Here is a 25,654-nt window from a genome sequence, read left to right on the forward strand (position 1 = left end):
CCCCAAAGCATTTATCCAATTCCCTTTTGAAAATGACTATGGATTCTGCTTCTGGCAATGCACTCCAGGTTATTTTACACTCTATAAAAATAAGGTTTTTTTTTTAAAATAAAAAAGCTCTCATGGTCATTTTGTATGTTGCCAGCTCACAAATCACCAAATTTCACTCAATTCCACATCCCAACTCAAATCCGGATTGCTGGTCTACTACCATAATCACTAGGCCATCTTATTTTATATTTATTTATCTTAAAAACCTAAATGTACTTCCTGATTAGCCAATTTAGACTTTGGTCAGGTAGTTGGGAGAAAACATTCAGAGGAGTTACAGACTCCAGCAGAGCAATGAGATTCTAAGACATCGCAGACGCTGATACCTGCAGCATCTGGGAGGATCCAAGCGTCAGATAGCAACACATTCGCGGGTTCAGAAACTGCTCAACCCGGGCCCACAGAGGTCAGTAGAAGAAAGTGTTTTAAAAACAGTGTTAAAAAGTTGATGGGGGGGCGGGGAGGGAAAGTTGCATCTTCAGCCTAATCCCCAATGACAGAGCACGACGGAGAGGTTTGCGTCCGCTACTTCCCGGGAAAAATATCCCTCCATCGTGGATCATCCGTTGAGGGAAAGGCGGGTACATGTCCAATCCCGAGAGGGGAAACCACAGGAGCTCCCCGTACAGAGATGGGCATTTCACGTTAACCAGAGCCGGAAGTGTGACTGCTACAAGAGACTGCAGGAATGAGAGAGATCAGCACAGAAATAACTGCATTGTTGAAGGAAGGATAACGGTTTGGAAACTTTTCCAAAGATGCCAAATGGGTCTTCAGTTTATACCCCTTCGCCTCAAGTCTTGGAGCTGCACTAGTCGACCGAGTTCAATGTCTCCTTGCAATGCAATGCTGGAATGCGGGAGGTGCTGGTGAACAGATGGGTGAGGACGTGTATGGTAGGAACCCACTTTGCCCTCCACTATATTTGTGTGAGGAGAGGAAAGGAGGGGAGGGGAATACCGTCTTTCCTTTCTCCCCATGGACACCAAGTGAGTATCAACAGGCCACAAGCGAGAACACTCCTGTTCCCACTCTGTTGGGACACCAACTGAAGATTGGGAAGCAAACCTTTTGAAACCCAGGGGCGGAAACTCAGCCCCGTTACCCACTCGGGTGAATGGGACAGAACCAGCCTGCCTCAGGAGGTTCATTCGAAAGCGTGACGGGATTTCCCACTCGTTGGGTGGGGGAGGGGCGGATTTGGGTGGGGGTCTGAAGCGTTTCTCCTCCCCACCCCCTCTGCTGCCTTTCACTGCCCTATCCTGATGTCCGCCGGTCGCAGTTGCCTCTCCCCTTCCGCCAGGAAGATCTGCAGTGCCCGTCGGAGCATGTGAACCCCCAGCCGCCGCCGGCGCTTCATGGGCCAGGTCGCGGCGACGCCGTAATAATCCCCACGCTTCTTGTTGGTCAACATCTGCAGGCCTGCAGTCAAACACAAAGACAAAAGACTCCCATTTATCCAGCGGTTCAGCATCGCGGAATAGCCCAAAGCTCTTTACAGCCACTTTGTGGAATGTCATGGCTCAGGTTCTTCAGAAAGGAGAAGGCCGAGGGGCCTTTAGGATAATAATAAAAAGGTTTGATGGGGTAAAGGTGGGGGAGATGTTTACACACGCCGGTGAGATCAGAAATAGGAACCATATATGTGAGATAATCATTAATTAGCCATCTTATAACTTATGAGGAGAAACTACTTCTCCCAAAGGGTTGTGAATCTGTGGAATTCGCTCCCCCAAAGTGCGGTGGATGCTGGGACAGTGAGTAAATTTAAGGAGGAGTTAGACAGATTTTTAATTGGTAATGGGGTTGAAAGGTTATGGGGAGAAGGCAGGAAAATGGGGATGAGGAGCATATCAGCCATGATCGAATGGCGGAGCAGACTCGATGGGCCGAATGGCCTAATTCTGCTCCTATATCTTATTAATAAATCCAATAGGGAATTCAACAACCACTTGATCCGAGGGATAATTTTTAAGGAGTGTCTTAGAATCCCTACAGTGCAGAAGGAGGTCATTCGGCCCATCGAATCTGCATCGATCACAATCCCACCCAGACCCTATTCCCATAATCCCACATATTTACCCTTCTAATCCCCTGACTCTAGGTGCAATTTAGCATGGCCAATCAACCTAACCCGTACATCTTTGGACTGTGGGAGGAAACCCACGCAGACACGGGCAGAATGTGCAGACTCCACAGACAGTGACCCAAGCCAGGAATCAAACCCGGGTCTCTGGCGCTGTGAGGCAGCAGTGCTAACCACTGTGCCGCCTTGTTACAGGAGGGAAGTGAGGGAGGAGGTGTGAAGAGCTCAGGGCTACTGAGTGAAGACACAGCTGCCAATGATGGAAATAATCGAGCATGTGCAAGAGGCCAGAATTGGATGAGTGCAGAGATCTCACAAGGCTCTAGAGCTGGAGGAGATTACAAAAAAGAGAAGGGGGCAATTCCTGGATTGAAAACAAAGAGATGGTGGCACAGTGGTTGGCACTGCTGCCTCACAGTGCCAATTTCGGCCTCGGGTGACTGTGTGGAGTTTGCACGTTCTCCCCGCGTCTGCGTGGGTTTCCTCCGGGTGCTCCGGTTTCCTCCCACACTCCAAAGATGTCCAGTTAGGTGGATTGGCCGTGCTAAATTGCCCCCGAGTGTCAGGAGGATTAGCAGGGTAGATATGTGGGGTTACAGGGATAGGGTCTAGTTGGGATTGTTGTTGGCGCAGGTTTGATGGGCCAAATGACCTCCTTCTGCACTGTGGGGACTCTATGAACTGTGAGTAGTGTAGGTCAGTGAGCAGACAGGTGATGGGTGAAAGGACCTACGATATGGAGCAGCTGAGTTTTGAATGAGGTCATATTTACAAAGGATTGATGACTGCTTAGCAGAGTATTGGATTGGTAAAGTCCAGGGGGTGAGGTGTAAATGCAGGCTGTAAAATCATTCAGCGTTACATTGTCCATACAGTTTGACTCACCCAGTGCATCCACCATGCATGCCTCCCGGGTGTAGGCCTCGACAGGAATAACATTCTGGAAACAATGCAGAGAAATCACCCCCTGGCCACTCTCCCAGATATCCAGAATCTGTTTCAGTTTAGTGCTCACCTGAATGTGGGGGAGGAGGAGGAAAGTTAAGCACAGAAAGATAATAGGATTAAAGACAAGTGAACCTGAAAATTACCAGACAGTGAGCCAAAGGCCTGCTCTAATCATCCATCGAACAGGAATCCAAATCCCTGACAAATTGAGAATTTCATATAGATTCTATTAAACCAACTGATTCATTTCATGTTTTTTATCAATAAAAGTGATAATGCAGCTGCAAGTGACAGGAGAAGGCCATTCTGCCCTTCAAGCCTATTCTGTCATTCAGTGAGATCGTGGCTGGGCTGTCAATTGATCTGCAGTTCAAATGCCAACTGGTTTCACCAATGCTCTTTAGGATGGAAACCTGCCGTCTTAACCTGGTCTGGGCCTCCACGTGACTCCAGTCCCAAGCCAGCACTGGCAACTCCTAAAGGTTCTTGGAACTCAACACTCAGATTAGCGTGGGCAATATATGTCAGCCTTACTCTGGTGTCCAGGGACATACATGCGAACATACAAATTTTGATGGGGAGGCCATTCGGTCCCTCAAGCCTGCTCTGTCATTTGATAAGAACATGGCTGATCCGATTATGGCCTCAATTCCGCTCTGTACCTATTCTCTGTACCCTTCAACTCCCTTGCTAGTCAAGAATCTAACTCTGCCTTAAAATTATTCACCGTCTCTGCCTCCACAGCTCTCTGGGGAAGATAATTCCACAGGTTCACAACCCTCAAAGAAAATATTTCTCCTCATCTCCATCTTAAATGGGAGACCCCTTACTTTTAAACTGTGTCCCCTCATTTTAGTCTCTCCCACAAGGGGAAACATCCTCTCTGCATCCACCCACTCACGACTCCCCAATAAGATAACCTCAATTCTTCTAAATTCCCAATACCATGGCCAATCCACCTAACCCACACATCTTTGGACTGTGGGAAGAAACCGGAGCACCCGGAGGAAAGCCATGAAGACACAGGGAGAACATGCAAACTCCACACAGACAAGTTTTCTTCATATAACGCCACCCCTCTATCTCAAGAAAGTCAACAATCATTCTACAAAGGGCAGCATGGTGGCACACAGTGGTTAGCACTGCTGCCTCACAGCGCCAGAGACCAGGTTCGATTCCCGGCTTGGGTCACTGTCTGCGTGGAGTTTGCACATTCTCCCCGTGTCTGCGCAAGTTTTCTCCGGTTCCCTCCCACAGTCCAAAGATGTGCAGGTTAGGTGGATTGGCCATGGTAAATTGCCCCTTGATGCGAGGAGGACCAGCTAGGGTAAATGCATGGGTTATGGGGATAGGGCTGGGTGGGATTGTGGTCGGTGCAGACCCGATGGGCCGAATGGCCTCCTTCTGCATTGTAGGGATTCTGTGATCAGCTGCAAGACTCCTCCTTCAACCAAAACCCAGTGGGCACTGCACACCCCTGGGAGGTGCAGTGAATAGTAAAGCCCACACACCCTCCCCAACAATTAAAAGATTCAGACGTGCGCACTTCTTTTTAAAATCAGGTGGTTACTAAAGTCAAACAGCTGACAACCCACTGCGCCTTGCTTACCTGGTTACTGCTAGTTTTAAAATGTGTCAGTGCGTCATAGAGGTGACGGTAAGGTCTGGAGCGCTTCCCTTTCCCCACGTAGAAGACAGAGCTGACAAACGTGCGGAAGCACTCGGCGGCGCTCAGTGTGTGACAACGAGCCGGCAGGTTCTTGGTGACCCTGGGAAGAGGAGGAAGCAGGGGTGGGTGGGGGGGGGGAAGAGAGAGAGAGAGAGAGAGAATGGAGAAAGGTAAAACAGCAAGTGGCAACTCCAGAGGAAAATTCACGAGTTTACGCGTTACAAATTTAACCTAAACTGCAGAAAAACTAATGCTTTCCTGTTGCCAAATTGGGCAGCACTGTGACACAGTGGTTAGCACTGCTGCCTCACAACACCAGGGTCCCGGGTTCGATTCCCGGCTTGGGTCACTGTCTGTGTGGAGTTTGCACGTTCTCCCAGTGTCTGCGTGGGTTTCCTCCGGGTGCTCCGGTTTCCTCCCACAGTCCAAAGATGTGCGGGTTAGGTGGATTGGCCATGCTAAATTGCCCCCGAGTGTCAGGGAAATTAGGAGAGCAAACATGTGGGATTATGGGGATAGGACCTGGGTGGGATTGTCGTCGGTGCCGCCCGCTCGATGGGCGAAATGGCCTCCTTCTGCACTGCAGATTCTATGAAAGTTCAAAGGAGATGTGAGGGGTAAGTTTTTTTTCTACACAGTGGAAGGTGTCTGGGACTCACTGCTCGGGGTAGTGATGGAGGCAGATACGAAGGGGGCATTTTAGATAAGCACAAGACTATGCAAAGAAGAGAGGGATATGGACCAAAGGCAGGCAGAAGGGATTAGTTCAATTTGGTGTCATTTCGGAACAATGTTATGGGCTGAAGGGGCTGTTCCTGGGCTGCACTGTTCTACATTCTATCTGCAAAAACTCACAATAAATACACTGAAATTACGAGGCAGAAAAAACAGTGCTGACAGTTCACGTCACCTTTGATAATACAATGCTGGACCAATCACCATCGACTTGTGTTGATATAGCGCCTTAAACATCATAAGGCACTTCATGGGGAGGCTTCCCAAACATGATTGGACCCCGAGCCACATATGGAGATATTGAGACCGGTGAGCAAAGCGGGAATGATAAAGGAGCATCTTAAAGGAGGTGAAAGCGGATGGAGAGGCGGAGAGATGCAAGGGAGGGAATTCCGGAGCTTGGGGCACTGGCAGCAGAGGCATGGAGCGAGGCATGTGTCTGAGAGAGCGTTTCAATTCCAGGGCTGAGGAACTTCAGTTCCGTGGACAGACTGGAGTTCTTAGAAAAGAGAAAATTGGAGAGCAGATTTGAAAAGAGGTGTTCAAAATCGTAAAGTGTCAAGACAGAGGTTAAACTTTATTTATTTGTCACAAGTAAGCTTACATTAACACTGCAATGAAGTTACTGTGAAAATCCCCTAGTCGCCACACTCCGGCGCCTGTTCGGGTACACTGAGGGAGAATTTAGTACGGCCAATGGACCCTAACCAGCACGTCTTTCGGACTGTGGGTGGAAACTGGAGCACCTGGAGGAAACCCACGCAGACACGGGGAGAACGTGCAAACTCCACACAGACAGTGACCCAAGCCGGGAATCGAACTCGGATCCCTGGCGCTGTGAGGCAGCAGTGCTAACCACTGTGCCACTGTGTGGGAAGAGATGAGAACCAGAGAACACTCATTCAGTGATTGGTGGAAGAACCAATCAGAACATAAAGGAAAGACTTTTACACAGCGAGCGGTCAGGACCTGGACTGCACTGCCCGAGAGTGTGGTGGAGACAGGTTCAATACGAGGCTTTCAAACAGGCATCGGATAATTATCTGGCTAGGAAAACCTGGCAGGTCTGCAGGGAAAGGGTTGGGAAATGGGGTTCTTGCAGACAGCTGGCACGGATGCAGTGGGCTGAATGGCCTCCCTCTCTCGTGCAAGCAATCTACCAGTCAACATAGCGAACTGACCACAACCCTGTTCAGGGTCTGCATGCCTGCTACAGACCCGACTCAGGATGTCGGACTGTGTGCGTCCTCAGATCTTCGCCAAGGTCAAGCCCCTAAACCAAAAAAGGTACATTGTAGTTCAGATGAATCAAACTAAAACCTGGGACTGGATGGTGCGGCGAGTTTACACCTCACAACCCCCCCCCGAGCAATTGAATCGCTCAGCGCAAGGGTTCCACGCCGGACGAGTTTACACTCTCAATCGAGATACTAGTTAACTCGGAGATCGGGGTCAAGCTGCTGGAACAATCCACTCGATTTAAATCTGAAAACAAGAGGAGAATTTACCTGGGATCGAGGAGCAAGTAATTGAAGCTGATTTTGAGGAGCCCCTCCCTCCACTTGCGGTTCTGGTCTGGCTGATCAAATTGCTGGACTAGCGCCTGCTCATCCTGACTGCAGTCCGGGAAGACAAACGTTTCCAAACTCCGACACAGCTCCGGACCGAATTCTGTGGAACACAAAACAGGTGAGCAGGCGGAGGCGGCACTGATGCTCGCATCAAGTGAGATTTCCATTGCAGTTACAGAAATAGTAAGAAGTCTCACAGCACCAGGTTAAAGTCCAACAGGTTTATTTGGAATCACGAGCTTTCGGAGCGCTGCTCTTTGATCAGGTGTTGGACTTTAACCTGGTATTGTGAGACTTCTTACTGTGCCCAACCCAGTCCAAGCATCTCCACATCATTGCAGAAATAGATTTAACGTAATTGCTCGATGGATTGGAGGTGTTGAGGATATTTTGTTTCACCCAAGTCTGGTGGGGGTTTGGGACTCTTGGCCTGAGAGGGTGATAGAGACACGAGCCCTTGTCACGTTTCATAAACATTTGCACTTGCAATAAGTGCTGGTATCCTAGCTCTGGGCTAAGAGCTGGAAGTTGGGATCTGTTTAGATGTTTCTTTTTCAGCAGGCACAGACACAACGGGCCGAATGGCCTCCTTCTGTGCTACAAATCTAAGAAAGTAAGCAACAGTGGAAAAACTTTACATAAACCAAGATATCTTGTACTTGCGCAGCTGAATTAATTACATAAAGAAATTTAACAGTCAACGAACAACACTGCTAAAGTGTGGTCATTGTAGTGGAGAACACGCCTCTGTCTAGATCAACGGGGACAAAGTAGAAATGGTCAAAAGCTTCAAGTTTTTAGGTGTCCAGATCACCAACAACCTGTCCTGGTCCCCCCATGCTGACACTATAGTTAAGAAAGCCCACCAACACCTCTACTTTCTCAGAAGACGAAGGAAACTTGGCTTGCCCGCTACAACTCTCACCAATTTTTACAGATGCGCCATGGAAGGCATTCTTTCTGGTTGTATCACAGCTTGGTATGGCTCCTGCTCTACACAAGACTGCAAGAAACTACAAACGGGTCGTGCACAAAGCCCAGTTCAGTCAAACCAGCCTCATTGGAGTTTAGTAGCGTGAGAGGGGATCTCATTGAAACTTATAAAATTCTAACAGGGTTAGACAGGGTAGATTCAGAAAGAATGTTCCCAGTGATGGGGGAGTCCAGAACTAGGGGTCACATTTTGAGGATAAGGGGTAAACCTTTTAGAACTGAGGTGAGGAGAAATTTCTTCACCCAGAGAGTGGTGAATGTGTGGAATTCTCTACCACAGAAAGTCGTTGAGGCCAAAACGCTGCCTGATTTCAAGAACAGTAAGAAGTCTCACATAACCAGGTTAAAGTCCAACAGGTTTATTTGGTAGCACGAGCTTTCAAGAAAAAATTAGATATAGCTCTTGGGGCTAAAGGGATCAAGGGATACGGAAGGGGGGGAAATCAGGATATTGAATTTGATGATCAGCCGTGATCAAGATGGATGGCGAACAGGCTCGAAGGGCCTCCTCCTGCTTCTAGTTTCTATGTCCCACAGCAATGTGATTGACTCTTAAAATGTCCTTTGAAATGGCTCAGCAACTCAGTTCAACGGCAATTAGGGATGGACAATAAATGCTGCCCCAGCCAGCGACACCCACATCCCCTGAAGCTCCCACAAACAAGGAGATCACAATCAGATAATGTCCCTTGTCATAAAAAAGCGACGATGGCGGAATGATGGCCAGGGGAGAATTTCCTGCCCTTCAAATCGTGCCATGGGATCTGTTATGAACACGTGGGACAGCTGACGGGGCCTCCGGATAATGCTTCATCTACAAGTGCAGCACTCTCTCAGGACCGTGCTCAGATCTCAGGAGTGAGACTTGAGCTCCCCTGGAGGTCACTGCGCTTTCCATCAAGCCAGGACATGTCACAGGGGATGTCTGCAGTCCATGTATAACACGCTTGTTATGTTTCTGTCGGGCAATTTAGAGTAAATATTTGGTAAAGGCAAAGGGGGGCATACTTTGGGCATGTTTCTGGGCTGTGATAATAACTAAGACCAGCACTTCCATTGCACAAGCAAGGTTCGATTCCCCAACTTACTTGTAAACTGTTGTGGCTTCCTGGGAAGGGGCTCCTTTCTAATCCTGTCCAGAAAAAGCAGATAAACCTTCCTGGTAAGAGCGGTTATTGGTCCGGGATCTTCACCGTAATCTTTAAGCTGCCTTCGTATCTGACTGTTTGACAGGAGCAGAAGGCGAGGAGACAACTTTGGCAGTCCATCGCTAGGCAACAGGTTTTCCTCCCCCTTGGCACAGACGCTCCTGTTCTTGTACGCCCTCCAGTCGTAGATGACTGTCTCCTCAGAGCCTGAAGTGCTGAGGTTCTCAAAGCTTACGTCTTTGCAAGGGTAACGGCGTTCTATCAGAGTATGGCCCTCCTCAGGGTCAGTGTACAGGTACTCCACCGTCTCGCTTACGCTGCTGTTAATTGGACGGCCACCAGGAGAAAGCTGGAGGTCAAGGCTGCCCAAGAGGCTCTGCCATTCGGCACTGTGGTTTGATATTTTGGACAGACGCCCCTCGATGGACCGTTTGGAAAAGCTGCACCTTTGGTCCCCATGTCCCAGCTGCAAATTCACATCCTCCAGCCTGGTGCTTTCACACACGTTGCTGCTGTTTGGGGGAAAGGCCTCACTCTGAGCCTCAGGTTCTCCCGCCAATGACCCTGGACTCGCACAGCGAGAGGAAAGCGGTGAGCCAGCACTGGGTAACTCCTCACCACCATACACTCGCTGCCCGATCATTGATATTCTCGGCTCACTTTGCAAGTCATTATCTTCAGAAGGCCACATGGCATCACCCTCCTCTGAAGAGCTATCAGATCTCATCTGACTGACATCACTGGCTTTTACATCAGCTTGAACCACCTCTGGGGGTGACTGACTGATGGGCAAACAAAAGCAACCACCTTGGTTGGCATCTCCATATTGTTCAGGGCTCACCGGATGTGGAAATGGCTCTGTGTGGCTTCCTTTACAGGCATCAGTTACACTTTTCAACCTGTCTGCATCATGCCTTGGCAATGGAGAATGGATAGTTCTTTTTTCTTGATTAGTGTTAAGGAATGGCACAGTGTCAAAGTCGGCATCCTCCTTGTCTGGGTACAAAGCAGCCAAGGGTTGGATGGTCCATTTTTCGTGATTGCTACACCTGACAAAGGGGACGGTGTCAAAGTCTGCATCATCACCATCTGGAGTGCGAGCAAAGGAGAGATTTTCACCATCATCCTCTGCTCCCTTGGAAACAGTGGAGTCATTGCTGAGTGAATCAAAACCACCAGATGGGCTTCTAGCATCTTCCATCTGCTGTTTGCGAACTCGCCTCATTCTGGCTGGCACAGCAAGCGTTTGCTCGAAAAGTGAAGAATCGTAACTTCTTGAGGAGGAGTTGGCTAGTCGGTTCTTAGTCCGTGGGGTAACAAAGGGTGACAATCTATCATTGCGGAGTTGTGACAGTCCTGTCTCTGTCGATATCCTGGTGTTCTCCAGCAACTTTTCCAATCCTGAACTACCTTCACCTGCCTTCTCGTCCTCAATTGATGAATACTCTTCATCTGAACTCTGCTGGGCGTTGTTTCCTGTGCTACGGTTAATGAAAACAGAATCACTTTGTGATGTCCCATGGCTTGGTTCATTAGCAGGAACAATGGAGGGTTTAGTGGTGGAAGATATCAATAAAGCTGGAAAAGTCCCATCTTCTATACGACCAGTGACAGAAACAGGGTCTGACACAGACCGATCCCCTTGCTTACACTTGTGATTTTGGCTGCTTGTATTAATGGCTGGGAACGTCTCTAGGTTCAATTCACCGTCACCATTAAGCATCTCCTGCTGCCTCATGCCGCTCGGGACTGCATTTAACTGTCGATTGATGATCGAGTTGTTTGTACAGGTAGATACTGTGCCCGAACTCTGGACAATGTCATTGGCACTTGGATTGATTCGGATGCCATGGGAAAGGCTTGCATCGTGGTCAGCACACTGCCTTCGGGGACTTGGGGAGTCACACTCAGGCCACTCTCTGCTCCCTCGCAATGGAGAATCTCTCAGCCTCGCTTCAGAGAACTGGGAGTCTTTGAAAGGAAGAGTCTGCAAATCTCTAGTCTTTAACAGCGGGGTGTTAACCGCTGCAACCTCACCTGCACAACCAGAAACAGATGCACCCTGGCTCCTGCCTGAAGGAGTTTGCTGTACTAAACAGTGGTCTGTTTTGACCTGGTTCGTTGGATCTTCCCGAGTCTGCTCTGTCAGACTTGTACGCCCAAAGTTTCCAACTACACTGGAGAAAACCCTAGATCCATTTGCACAGCTACAATAGAGACTGCTGCTTGAACTAGACAGGGAGATGGGAGCTTTGGAATCACCTCCATTATGTTGGGCTATGTCTGCATGTGGAGGGTATCCATCATTGATTGTCCCCATGGTATAATCTAAAGTGTCCTCAAGGAGAGTTGCATGAGCTTTACTCATGTTATGTACAGCAGTGGGATTTTTACGTTCAAATACATAGATATGATTTGGTGAAGTTATGTCAATGCCTTTGCCTCTAGGTGCTCTTATTAAAAGTGCTGAATCACAAAACGCTTTGTCCTGGGCAAGGCCAAGCATAGTGTTGGAAAGGGATTCGCTGGACCAAAATTGTTCCTTTGAAGTGCAGGTACAATCCAATTCAGAGAGCCACTCTGTGTCCCCCAGAGTATCTCCGCTTTTAAAGACTTCCTTTTCTTCATACAAACCAACTGTTGCTCGCTGGACAGGGAGAGGGAGAGGTTTCACAGGGAGGTTAGTTGAATCATTCAGTTCACAGTTCCCAGCTGGACACGGTTGGTAGATACATGGAGACAAGAAGCTCTCGTCATCAATTGAAGCGTTCAGTCTGTGGCTCAGGGCCGGAGGGAGCATGGCAGCAGATACGGGAAGAAAGCTCTCATCGTCCGGAAGGGTGAACTCCTGCTCCGCTGGTGTACGGTCCTCAAAGGAGTCAGCTGAGGAATTCAATTCATCTAAAGTCTCCTCTTCACACTGCCCAAAGGTTGGTACATGGGTACTTGACAACACACCGCTGTCAAAGATTAATTCTGTCGTTTGGCCAACAACGTGGGGGTCACTCCTGCCCTTGGCAACACCCGTACGATGTCCTGGTCCCTGTGCTTTCACTGTCCCTGACTGGGACTGGGGCCTCAGTGATTCAGACCAGACTGACGTGTCTTCCCCCAAAGGGCTACTTCTCAGGTTCACTCTCATTGAGCAGCTGCCCGGTTGCTGGCTGACTTCACAGGGGTCAGTGACACCGAGCTCTGGCTGTCTGAGGGTCACGGGTTCCTGGGTTCCACCAAACGGATGAAATTCTTTGCACTTCCCAGGATGCTTGGCAGTCTGGTGGTTCTCTGGGGCGCCGAGCTCAACTGGATCAGCGAAGAAATGAAAACCCCTTCTGACTCTTCGATAGCAGACTGCAAGAATACAAAAGACCAATCAAGTGGTTAGTAACATTCAAAATAAACGGTCTTTATATGATCCTCCTAAGCCCATCTTTTTCGTTAAAACAATTCATCCAAAAAACCAAAGTACATCATAATTTCACAATGAATTACTGTACAAACATGATTGACAATCCAATATAACACAATGTCAACAGTGAATGTGTCATCCTTAATACAACAGCACAATCTACCATAACACAATAACAATAATGCCTTCCTTTATACAGTTAGAAGTCTCACAACATCAGGTTAAAGTCCATCAGGTTTATTTGGTATTACGAGCTTTCGGAGCGCTGCTGAGTGACTCATCTGATGAAGGAGCAGCACTCCGAAAGCTCGTGATACGAAATAAATCAGTTGGACTTTAACCTGGTGTTGTGAGACTTCTCACTGTGCCCCCACCCCAGTCCAACACCGGCATCTCTACATCATTTATATAGGAGAAAACAACTCTCATTCCCAACGAGAATAGAGTCGTTTGCAAATCATCTGTAACCTTCCGGGGTTTCGCCTCTCGGGGCTAGGCCATTCCCGGGGCTACGTGATCCACCTAAGCCAAGCTATTTTATTTGTTCTGGTTAGGCACTAATGAGATCATTAGAAATTGGAGCAGGGATTGGTTACTCAGCTCCTTGTGCCTGCTCTGTTATCCAATAAGATCATGAGTGATAGAAACATAGAAGACAGGAGCGGGAGGCCATTTGGCCCTTCGAGCCTGCTCTGCCATTCATCATAATCATAGCTGATCGTCCAACTCAATAGCCTAATCCTGCTTTCCCCCCATAACCTTTGATCCCATTCGCCCCGAGTGCTATATCCAGCCGCCTCTTGAATACATTCAATGTTTTGGCATCAACTACTTCCTGTGGTAATGAATTCCACAGCCTCACCACTCTTTGGTGAAGAAATGTCTCCTCATCTCCATCCTAAATGGTCTACCCCAAATCCTCAGACTGTGACCCCCTGGTTCTGGACACCCCCATCATCGGGAACATCCTTCTTGCATCCACCCTGTCTAATCCTGTTAGAATTTTGAAGTCTCTTTGCGATCTCCCCTCATTTGTCTGAACTCCAGTGAAAACAATCCTAACCTAGTCAATCTCTCCCCTGATTGTGACTTTGACTTTCTTGTCTGTCCCCCCAATAACCTCGACTCCCTCACAGATCAGAGATCTGTCCAACTCAAACCTGAATATATTCAGCCAACCACTGCTCTCTGTGGGAGAGAATTCCCAAGACAAATGGCCCACTGCACGGGTTAATTCCTCCTGTGCTCAGTATTGAGTGGGATACCCCTACTTTTAACACAAAATGCTGGAAAATCTCAGCAGGTCTGACAGCATCAGTGGAGAGAGAACAGAGCCAACGATTCGAGTCTGGATGACCCTTCGTCAGAGCCTCACGACAAAGGGTCTGAATTGGATAAAAATGTACAGGGCCACTGGAAAAGAACAGGGGAGTGGGATTGATTGGATAACTCCACCAAAGAGTCAGCACAGACACGATGAGCTGAACGGGCTTCTCTGCTACAGGAAGGATGTTATTAAACTGGAAAGGGTGGAAAAAAGATTTACAAGGATGTTATTGGGACTGGAAGATTTGAACTGTAAGGAGAGGCTGGGATGTATTTCTTTGCAGCGTAGGAGGATGAAGAGAGGTTCATGAGGGGCATAGATAAGGTGAATAGCCACGGTCTGTGACTAGTGGTGTGCCGCAGGGATCGGTGTTGGGTCCATTGTTGTTTGTCATCTATATCAATGATCTGGATGATAATGTGGTAAATTGGATCAGCAAGTTTGCTGATGATACAAAGATTGGAGGTGCAGTGGACAGTGAGGAAGGTTTTCAAAGCTTGCAGAGGGATTTGGACCAACTAGAAAAATGGGCTGAAAAATGGCAAATGGAATTTAACGCAGACAAGTGTGGGATATTGCACTTTGGAAGGACAAACCAAAGAAGAACGTACAGGGTAAATGGTAGGACTCTGAAGAGTGCAGTTGAACAGAGGGATCTGGGAATACAGGTACAGAGTTCCCTAAAAGTGACGTCACAGGTGGATAGGGTCGTAAAGAGTGCCTTTGGTACATTGGCCTTTATAAATCGGAGTATCGAGTATAAAAGTTGGAGTGTTATGGTAAGGTTATATAAGGCATTGGTGAGGCCGAATTTGGAGTATTGTGTACAGTTTTGGTCACCTAGTTACAGGAAGGATGTAAATAAGATTGAAAGAGTGCAGAGAAGGTTCACAAGGATGTTGCCGGGACTTGAGAAGCTGAGTTACAGAGAGAGATTGAATAGGTTGGGACTTTATTCCCTGGAGCGTAGAAGATTGAGGGGAGATTTGATAGAGGTGTATAAGATTTTGATGGGTATAGATAGAGTGAATGCAAGCAGGCTTTTTCCGCTGAGGCTAGGGGAGAAAAAAACCAGAGGGCATGGGTTAAGGGTGAAAGGAGAAAAGTTTAAAGGGAATATTAGGGGGGGCTTCTTCACGCAGAGAGTGGTGGGAGGGTGGAATGAGCTGCCGGATAAAGTGGTAAATGCGGGGTCACTTTTAACATTTAAGAAAAACTTGGACGGGTTCATGGATGAGAGGGGTGTGGAGGGATATGGTCCAAGTGCAGGTCAGTGGGACTAGACATAAAATGGTTCGGCACAGACAAGAAGGGCCAAAAGGCCTGTTTCTGAGCTGTAATTTTCTATGGTTCTATGGTCTGCTCCCCAGGGTAGGGGAGTCCAAAACTAGAGGGCACAGGTTTAAGGTGAGGGGGGAAAGATTTAAAAGGGGCAACTTTTTCACACAGAGGTGCGTATATGGAATGAGCTGCCAGAGGAGGTGGCAGAGGCAGATAAAATTACAACATTTAAAAGACATTCAGACAGGTACATGAATGGGAAAGATTTAGAGGGATATGGGGCAAACGCAGGCAAATGAGAATAGTTCAGTTTAGGAAACCTGGTCGGCATGGACGAGTTGGGCCGAAGGGCCTGTTTCCATGCTGTATATCTCTGTGACTCTAAATTTACTAAACAGAAGAATGTCAATAGGAAAGATTGAAAAGGCTGGGGGGCCTTTTCTTTAGATTAAAGAAAGCCATGGGGGTCTTTAACATTATGCAAGGGTTTGGTGGGGTAGGCATCGAGAAGATAGGAGCCTAAAACTAGGGGCAATAAATATAAAATAGTCACTAATAAATCCAATTGGGAACTTAGGATCATAGAATCCCTACAGTGCAGAGGAGGCCATTCAGCCCATCGAGACTGCACCAACGCTCCGACAGAACATCTTATCCAGGTCCACCACTCTGTCCTACCACAAACTCCACACATTTATACAACTAATCCCTCCCTAATCTACACACCTTGGGACATGAAGGGGAAATTTAGCATGACCAATCCACACATCTTTGGACTGGAGGAGGAAACCCACGCACATATGGGGAGAACGTGCAGACTCCACACAGCCAGTCATCTGAGGCCGGAATCGAACCCGGGTCCCTGGCGCTGTGGGGCAGCAGCGCCGCCCTTTGGGAGAAACTTTCTTTTAAACCCAGAGTGGTGAGCAGTTTGTTCACTACAGGACAGACTGGGAAATGGACCATCTCGAACCTGACTGGCTCATTCACACCGAATCATACAAGTAACTGGTTAACCATCCGGTAAAGGATTGAAAACAATATCGAGACCATATTGGTAGGTGGGAGGATCTTCCCCTGCGTCCTCCAGCAGGCTGGAGCGCTGATAGGCTTGCAGAATCTGACGACATTTCACATTCCCTTGCTCTTCGGCTAAATCCACCGCCCTCAGTCCGTCCTAGATTTGAAAAAGATCAAACAAACAAGACATTGACCTTGAGTGTTGCTCACAACAGGACGCAGCAAAAAGAGTTCAAACAAACACTGCGATTGGGCTAAACACGGTTTGCCAAACTTCCTGCAGCCTATTGTTTCCGAGAGTCCTTTTATCGGGATGGGAGTATTCCAGATTTCCATTCGCCTTCATGTGAAAAATGTGCTTCTTAATCTGACTCTTAACCAACCTGGCTCGGATTTTAAGATGATGCGCACTTGCTGGGAATCTATCAGGGGAAACTGCTTCTTTGCATCCACCTTAATTTATCATTTTCAATTAGATTATCTCATTAATCTTCTAATATCTAATCACTTATCCCTGTGTTGTTTGTGGGGCCATTGCTGAGAGCACGCTGGAATTTCCTACAATACAGGCTCCAGGGATTTATAAATAGACGGATAGAGCACAAAGACAAGGAAATCACAGTGAACCAGTGAGGCCTCAACTAGAACATTGTATCCCAATTCTGGCCACCTCACTTCAGGAAGATGTGAAAGTTTTCGAGGGTGCAGAAAAGATTTTCAAGAATAGTTCAGGAATAAGGAACTTCAGTGAGGCGATGGCCTAGTGGTATTATCGCTCGACTATTAATCCAGAAAATCAGCTAATGTTCTGGGGACCCGGGTTCGAATCCCACCACGGCAGGTGGTGGAATTTGAATTCAATGAAAAAAAAAATCTGGAATTAAGAATCTACTGATGACCATGAAACCATTGCCGATTGTCGGAAAAACCCATCTGGTTCACTAATGCCCTTTAGGGAAGGAAATCTGCCATCCTTACCTGGTCTGGCCTACATGTGACTCCAGAGCCACAGCAATGTGGTTGATTCTCAACTGTCCTCAGACAACTAGGGAAGGGCAATAAATGCTGGCCCAGCCAGCGACGCCCATGCCCCACAAATGAATAAAAAGTTACGAAGACAGATTGGAGAAGCTGTGGAGATCGGGCCGCACTGTAGCACAGTGGTTAGCACTGATGCTTCACAGCTCCAAGGACCTGGTTCGATTCCCGGCTTGGGACACTGTCTGTGTGGAGTTTGCACATTCTCCTCGTGTCTGCGTGGGTTTCCTCCAGGTGCTCCGGTTTCCTCCCACAGTCCAAAGATGTGCGGGTTAGGTTGATTGGCCATGCTAAAAAGAAAATTGCCCCTTGGAGTCCTGAGATGCGTAGGTTAGAGGTATTAGCGGGTAAATATGTAGGGATATGGAGGTAGGGCCTGGGTGGGATTGTGGTCGGTGCAGACTCGATGGGCCGAATGGGCTCTTTCTGTACTGTAGGGTTTCTATGATTTCTATGAAGCTGGGGTTGTTCTCCTTAGAATCATAGCATTCCTACAGTACCGTTTGGCCCTTCATGTCTGCACCGACTCTCTGACAGAGTATCCTACCCATGCCCTTTCCCTGTAACCCCACACATTTCCCATGGCTAATCCCCCTAACCTATGCATCTTGGGACACTAAGGGGCAATTTAGCTCGGCCAACCCACCAACCTGCACATCTTTGGAGTGTGGGAGGAAACTGGAGAAAACCCTCGCAGACATGGGGAGAATGTGCAGACTCCGCACAGGCAAACAAACTCCACTTAGAGAAGAGACGATGGAGGGGAGATTTGATAGGCGTGTTCGACATCACAAGGGACCTACAGAATAGATGGGGAGAAACTGCTCCCACTGGTGGCACGTTAAGAACCAGAGGACACGGATTTCAGGTGACTGGAAAAAGAACTAGAAGCGACATGAGGAAAAATGTTTTTATGCAGTGAGTGGTTAGGATCTGGAATGCACTGCCTGAGTGCGTGGTGGACGCATGCTTCGATCATGACTTTCAATCGAGAATTGGATAATTATCCGCACAGAAAATGTTGCAGGAAAAGGGAGGGGAGAGGAATTAGTGCAGTGGAACAAGCCGAATAGCTCTCGCAAAGTGCTAGCCCAAACACAATGGGCCAAATGGCCTCCTTCTGTGCTGTAACCACTCTGCAATTCCATTAAAACCAAGGTACTTCAAAAAAATAACCGACCAGCATGTTGCTACCTTGTGGGCACGTAAAGTGCTTAATAATTATATAATCAGACGGCTTGGGTCTGCTCTTTGAAGAGCGCTATATAATTAGTCCAATTTCCCACTGCCCTGGAAACCTTTCCCCATCAAGTATTTATCTAATTCCCCTTTGAAAGCTATTACCGAAACGACTTCCACCATTGTTTTGAGCAGCACATTCCGGATCACAATAGCTCGCTGTATTAAAGGAATTCCCCCCTATAAGCCGGTTGCTCTGTCAATGCTCTTAAATCTCCGTCTCCTGAATGATCCTCCTGCCACAGGGAATGAGCATAAACACAAAGTCTTTCCTTCGTTAATGCTCGGCACAGGCCGACACTGCCGTTACTCAGCACGGTAGCACAGTGGTCAGCACTGCTGCTTCACAGTGCCAGCGACCTAGGTTCGATTCCCAGCTTGGGTCACTGTCAGTGTGGAGTCTGCACGTTCTCCCCGTATCTGCGTGGGTTTCCTCCGGGTGCTCCGGTTTCTTCCCACCTTCCGGAAGATGTGCTGGTTAGGTGCATTGGCCATGCTAAAATCTCCCTCAGTGTACCCGAACAGGCGCCAGAGTGTGGCGACTAGGGGATTTTCACTGTAACTTCATTGCAGTGTTAATGTAAGCCTACTTGTGACACTAATAAACTTTTTTTTTACCTGATCCAGGAGGGTTGGGTCTGCTCCATTTCTGAGCAACAGTTTCAGACTCTTGACGCAGCCCCAAGAGGCAGCTACGTGCAGGGGAGTGAGATTTTCACTCGACCTACAGAATGAAAAAGATTTCAATAGTTTGCAACCTCATTGGATTGTGGTGGTAATATCACTGAACCAGCAATCTAAAGGCCCAGGTAATGCTGTGTGGGGGCATGGGTTCAAATCCCACCCCGGTAGCCTGTGGAATTTAAATTCAATTTTTTAAAAATGTAAAGCGAATAAAAACCACCATAATCATCATTTTAAAAAACAATCATCTGGAAATCTGCCACCCTGACCCAGTCTGGTTACATGTGACTCGTAACTGTTCTCGGCAATGGCTCTACAAGTCACTGAGTTCATGGGCAATCTTTGATCTGATTTCTCATTGTCATATGCATTGGTATACAGTAAAAAAGTATTGTTTCTTGCACACTATACATACAACACATGCCATTCATTGGGAAGGAAAGGAGAGAGTGCAGAATGTTGTGTTACAGTCATAGCTAGGGTGTAGAGAAAGATCAGCTTAATATGAGTTAGGTCCATTCAAAACTCTGATGGCAGCAGGGAAGTAACTGTTCTCGAGTCAGTTGAGACGTGACCTTTTGTATTTTTTTCCCCGACGGAAGAAGGTGGGAGAGAGAATGTCCGGGGTGTGTGGGGTTCTTGATGATGCTGGCTGCTTTTCCAAAGCAGCGGGAAGTGTAGACAGTGTCAATGGATGGGAGGCTGGTTTGAGTGATGGATTGAGCTTCATTCGCGACCCTTTGTAATTTCTGGTTCTATCACAGCTTGGTATGGCTCATGGGCAGAGCAGGAGCCATACCAAGCTGTGATACAACCAGAAAGAATGCTTTCTATGATGTATCTGTAAACGTTGGTGAGAGTCGTAGCGGACATGCCAAATTTCCTTAGTCTTCTGAGAAAGTAGAGGCGTTGGTGGGCTTTCTTAACTATAGTGTTGGCATGCGGGGGACCAGGACAGGTTGTTGGTGATCTGGACATCTAAAAACTTGAAGCTCTTGACCCTTTCTACTTTGAACCCGTTGGTATAGACAGGGGCATGTTCTCCTTTACGCTTCCTGAAGTTGATGACAATCTCCTTCGTTTTGTTGACATTCAGTTAATGAAATCCCTGAATTAGGAATGGGCAACAAATGCTGGCCTTGTCAACGATGCTCACATGCCATGAAATATTTATTTAAAAACAGTCTCTACTACAATAACCCAGTGTTACCAGGATTTTGCTCTAAAACACTGGTGACTACAGGTTAACACAGTAAGAAGTTTAACAACACCAGGTTAAAGTCCAACAGGTTTATTTGGTAGCAAAAGCCACACAAGCTTTCGGAGCTCTAAGCCCCTTCTTCAGGTGAGTGGGAATTCTGTTCACAAACAGAGCTTATAAAGACACAGACTCAATTTACATGAATAATGGTTGGAATGCGAATACTTACAACTAATCAAGTCTTTAAGAAACAAAACAATGGGAGTGGAGAGAGCATCAAGACAGGCTAAAAAGATGATTGGCAATTCACCATGGCCAATCCACCTAACCTGCACATCTTTGGACTGTGGGAGGAAACTGGAGCACCCGGAGGAAACTCACGCAGACACGGGGAGAAGGTGCAAACTCCACACAGACAAGTGACCAAAGTCAATGCAGAACACTGGGTTACAACTCTGGAGGATACAGGCCCAGTCACCGGTGACAGTGCAATTCAAGATTACTAAAATTATATAGAACGAGATCATATAATATTAAAGTTTAGTGGTACCTCCCCCAGCCCCTTGCAAACACTGACACACTCCTGTGAAGCCCCTGTAAATACCAAAACAGTTCTGGAAACTCCAGAACTCCAGATGGGCAGCACGGTGGCACAGTGGTTAGCACTGCTGCCTCACAGCGCCAGGGTCCCAGGTTCAGTTCCAGCCTCGGGTCACTTGTCTGTGCGGAGTTTGCACCTTCTCCCCGTGTCTGCGTGGGTTTCCTCCGGGTGCTCCAGTTTCCTCCCACAGTCCAAAGATGTGCAGGTTAGGTGGATTGGCCATGGTAAATTGCCCCTTGATGTGAGGAGGACTAGCTAGGGTAAATGTGTGGGGTTATGGGGATAGGGCCTGGGTGGGATTGTGGTCGGTACAGACTCGATGGGCCGAATGGCCTCCTTCTGCACTGTAGGGATTCTATGATAACTCCCTTCACCATAACAATTATTGCACACAGTCCCGGGGACCCCCCTGCAAGCGCTATCACACTCCATGTCATACTCAGGAACCAGTGAGTCAATGAAAAACATAATAAAAATGTTTGTTTGCAAAGAATAACTGGGGGAAAAAAAGGTGAAGGTGGGTCAGTGCAGACCTGATGGGCCGAATGGCCTCTTTCAGAACTGTAGGGATTCTATGAAAACAACACGAATGTTCAGATTGGAGTTTGAGGATCTCATTTTGAAAACCAGCACTCTATAAACCGGCCCAGTGGGACGGGTGACTGGAACAAAGTGTCGCTCACCTGATATCAGGATTTGCCCCATGCTGAAGGAGTAGTTTCAAACACCGGATTCCACCTTCTGTGTCCTTCCCAGATGCCAAGTGTAGAGCTGCAATTCCCTCCGGTAGAACCAGATTGGGATCGGCGCTTCCCCTTAACCACTTCTCCAAGGAACTGGGAAGGAAAGAAAAGAAGAAATGGGATAAAAATCAGCTCTCAGTCATCGTCAGGGCAACACAGATTGGGAGATCTTTTTGTGCCTGTCCTGAAGGGCCTCACGCTAAGAGCTGGCAAACTCTTTAAAACGAGCGTGGGTAAGGTAGCGCAGTCTCAGACTGTCCTTAGTCGGTACACATGAATAATTTGCAGTTATATAGCTCCTTTAATGTAGTAAAACATCTCAATGTACTTCACAGAGTGTTAGCAAAATGTGATATTGGGCCACATAGGGAGATACTTGGAAATGTGACCAAAAACTGAGTCAGAAAGTCATTGACTTTTATAGCACGGGAAGAGGCCCTTCAGCCTATCATGTCTGTGCCAGCCATCAAACATTACTCTAATCCCATTTTCCAGCATCTGATCCATAGCCTTGTGTGCTCAGGTGTTTCAAGCATTCATCTAAACACTTCTTAAATGTTGTGAGAGCTCCTGCCTCTACCAGCCTTTCAGGCAGTGAGTTCCAGATTCCCACCACCCTCTGGGTGAAAAGGTTTCTCTTCAAAACACTCTAAATCTCCTGCCCTTGGCCTTAAATCAATGCCCCTGGATATTGACCCTTCTACTAAGAGGAAGTTTCTTCCTATCTACCCTATACATATCTCTCATAATTTTGTCCCTCCTCAACCTCTCTGCTCCAAGGAAAACAACCCCAGCCTGTCCAGTCTCTCTTCAGAGCTGCATTGCTCCAGCCCAGACAATATCCTGGTGAATCTCCTCTGCACCCTCTCTAGTGCAATCATATCCTTCCTATAGTGTGGCGACTAGAACTGCACACAGTCCTCTAGCCGTGGCCTAACAAGCCTTTTATACAGTTCCATCATAACCTCCCTATTCTTATAATCTGTGCCTCAGCTAATAAAGTCAAGTATCGCATATGCCTTCATAACCACCTGATCTACCTGTCTTGCTGCCTTCAGGAATCTATGGAAATGCACCCCAAGGTCTCTCTGGTCCTCTGTACTTCTTAGCATCCTATCGTTCATTATATATTCCCTCGCCTTGTTAGTGCTCCCAAAGTGCATCACCGTACACTTTTCACGGTTAAATTCCATTTGCCACTGTTCTGCCTATCTGACCAGCCCGCCTGTATCATCCTGTAATCTAACAATTTCCTCCTCGATATTTACCACACCATCAATGTTTGGGTCATCTGTGATCTTACTGATCATACCGCCCACATTCACGTCTAGATCATTAATGTACACTACAAACAGCAAGGGACCCAGCACCGATCCCTGGGTACACCACTGGTAAGAAGTTTAACAGCACCAGGTTAAAGTCCAACAGGTTTATTTGGTAGCAAATGCCACTAGCTTTTGGAACAGGCTGTCCCTTCGTCAGGTGGAGTGGAGAAATATGTGTCTGGAGACAATACACATCTCTTTAACCTGTGCTTAATGCTCCCTCCATTCACATTGTTTGTACCTTTAAGACTTGGTTATCTGTAAAGACTGCATTCCAATCATTATTCTGTAAATTGAGTTTGTGTCTCTGTATGTCCTGTTTGTGAGCATTTCTCCACTCCACCTGACGAAGGGACAGCCTGTTCCGAAAGCTAGTGGCATTTGCTACCAAATAAACCTGTTGGACTTTAACCTGGTGTTGTTAAACTTCTTACTGTGTTTACCCCAGTCCAACGCCGGCATCTCTACACCACTGGTCACAGGCTTCCAGTCACAAAAACAACCTTCGACCATCACCCTCTGCCTCCTGCCACTGAGCCAATTTTGGATCCAATTTGTCAAATTGCCCTGAATCCCATGAGCTCTTACCTTCTTGATCAGTCTCCTATGTTGGATCTTGTCAAAAGCTTTACTGAACTTTCTGTAGATTACATCAACTGCACTGCCCTTGTCTATACACCTAGTCAAATCTTAGAAAAATTAAATCAGATTTGTTAGACATTATTTCCCCTGACAATGCCACGCTGGCTACCCTTGATTAATCCTTGCCCCTCCATGTGGGGATTAATTCTGTTCCTCAAAATGTTTTCCACTAATTCCCCTGCCACTGATGTTAGGTAGGTTTTAAGAAGAATCATAAAGGAGGTAGAGTGGCAAGGGAATTTTAGGCAGGGAATTCCAGAGCTTAGGATCCAGAAGGACAAGGGTTGCTGATGCATGGGTACATCACCATGAGCAGCTCCCCACCATCCTGTCTAAAATCCAGAAACTCCCGTCCCAATAGTACTGTGGATTCAGTACCTATGCCACACAGACTGCTGAGGTTAAAGAAGGTGCCTCTTCATTACCTTCTCAAAGGGCAAAAATTGCTGCCCTTGTCCGTGATGCCCACATCCCATGAATAAACTTTTAAAAAGTCACTGAAGACACAGTCACCAATGGCAGAGCAATTAAAATGGGTGCGATCAAAATGCCAGAATTGAAGGAACACAGATCTCAGAGGGTCGAAAGGCTAGAGAAGGTGACAGAGCTAGGGAGGGACAGGGACATGGAAGAAATCTGAAAACAAGGGGAAGAATTTTAAAGTTGTGATGATGCCTGGACTGGGATCCAATGCAGCAGACATAGGGGCGATAGGTAACAGAGTTGGCACAAGTTAGGATATAGGCAGTAGAGTTCTGCTGAGGGAATGCAAATATGCAGGAATTGATGGACTGTTCCCTTAAGAAAATGCAAGCATTGAGGAATTATTGGACGATCCGCTTAAGAAAGCGCAAAGATGCAGGAATTGATGGACTGTCCCTTTAAGGGCAAAGATGCAGCAATAAATGGACTGTCCCCTTAAAAAAGGGCAAAGATGCAGGAATTGATGGACTGTCCCTTTAAGGGCAAAGATGCAGCAATAAATGGACTGTCCCCTTAAAAAAGGGCAAAGATGCAGGAATTGATGGACTGTCCCTTTAAGGGCAAAGATGCAGCAATAAATGGACTGTCCCCTTAAAAAAGGGCAAAGATGCAGGAATTGATGGACTGTCCCTTTAAGGGCAAAGATGCAGCAATAAATGGACTGTCCCCTTAAAAAAGGGCAAAGATGCAGGAATTGATGGACTGTCCCTTTAAGGGCAAAGATGCAGCAATAAATGGACTGCCCCCTTAAAAAAGGGCAAAGATGCAGGAATTGATGGACTGTCCCCAATAACAAGCTGCAAACACAGGGTGATTGATGGACGCTCCCCAGAAGGGACAAGCCCAGACTTGCTGCTCCCGGGGCCGCAGGGACGGGGATGCGTAACGCTGCAGTTTATATTAAACGGAAGCGCTCTTACTCAGCATCCTCCTCCTCGATGGCCCAGTGCAGGCGCCGGGCCAGCAGCTGCTCCCGGCTCATCCTCCCCCCGGAGCCCGGGGCCCGGAGCCGCCGCGCGGCTTCATTCAAACATTAACACCGAGCCCAGCCCAGCGCCCAATCAGAGGCAGGCAGGCCCGGCCGCGCCTTTCTATTGGCTGCTCCGACTGCCAATCAGCCAACCCAGACCCCATTACCCAATGGGAACGCAGCCATGCCAGACGCGCCTTTCTATTGGCTACTCGGACTGCCAATCAGACAGCCCAATCCACACCGACCAATCAGAGACACAGTCATGCCCAGTCGCGCTTTCCTATTGGTTGCTCTGACCGCCAATCACCTAGGCCCAGCCCTTTAACACGCCCAATCAGAGACCGGGAAAGTTAGCTCCGCCCAGTTCCCATCCCAGGCACCCAATCAGAGGCAGCTCTGCCCAGCTATGCCCTCCCTATTGGCTGACCCGCACGACCAGTCCCTCCGCCCGCTCTCGCTGCCCGGGACCCCGGCGGAACCAAAATAA

The 25,654-nt window shown here is 47.7% G+C and overlaps 1 protein-coding gene across 1 annotated transcript; it reads right to left on the minus strand.

Moving 5' to 3' along the window:
* Positions 1-740: 740 nt before the first annotated feature.
* LOC144479709 (uncharacterized) lies at positions 741-25,216 on the minus strand. The gene is made up of 9 exons (XM_078198739.1): positions 25,115-25,216; positions 21,685-21,837; positions 19,134-19,239; positions 16,269-16,395; positions 9,142-12,552; positions 6,998-7,160; positions 4,695-4,854; positions 3,023-3,152; positions 741-1,473 (listed from the first exon to the last, which is right to left on the minus strand). The coding sequence occupies exons 1-9, from the start codon at positions 25,174-25,176 to the stop codon at positions 1,301-1,303; spliced, it is 4,485 nt and encodes a 1,494-aa protein (XP_078054865.1). The 5' UTR covers positions 25,177-25,216; the 3' UTR covers positions 741-1,300.
* Between the last annotated feature and the right edge of the window lie 438 nt (positions 25,217-25,654).

This window comes from Mustelus asterias, chromosome 26 (genome assembly GCF_964213995.1).
Source record: "Mustelus asterias chromosome 26, sMusAst1.hap1.1, whole genome shotgun sequence".
Classification (NCBI taxonomy): Eukaryota; Metazoa; Chordata; class Chondrichthyes; order Carcharhiniformes; family Triakidae; genus Mustelus; species Mustelus asterias.

Excerpts from the sequence above, each read along its gene's own strand:
- LOC144479709 (XM_078198739.1), bottom strand. The coding sequence starts at position 25,176 with ATGAGCCGGGAGCAGCTGCTGGCCCGGCGCCTGCACTGGGCCATCGAG. Across the intron at positions 19,240-21,684 it reads GGGGCAAATCCTGATATCAG|GTCGAGTGAAAATCTCACTC; the intron begins GTGAGCGACACT and ends TTCATTCTGTAG. Across the intron at positions 16,396-19,133 it reads ACCCAACCCTCCTGGATCAG|GACGGACTGAGGGCGGTGGA; the intron begins GTAAAAAAAAAG and ends TTTCAAATCTAG.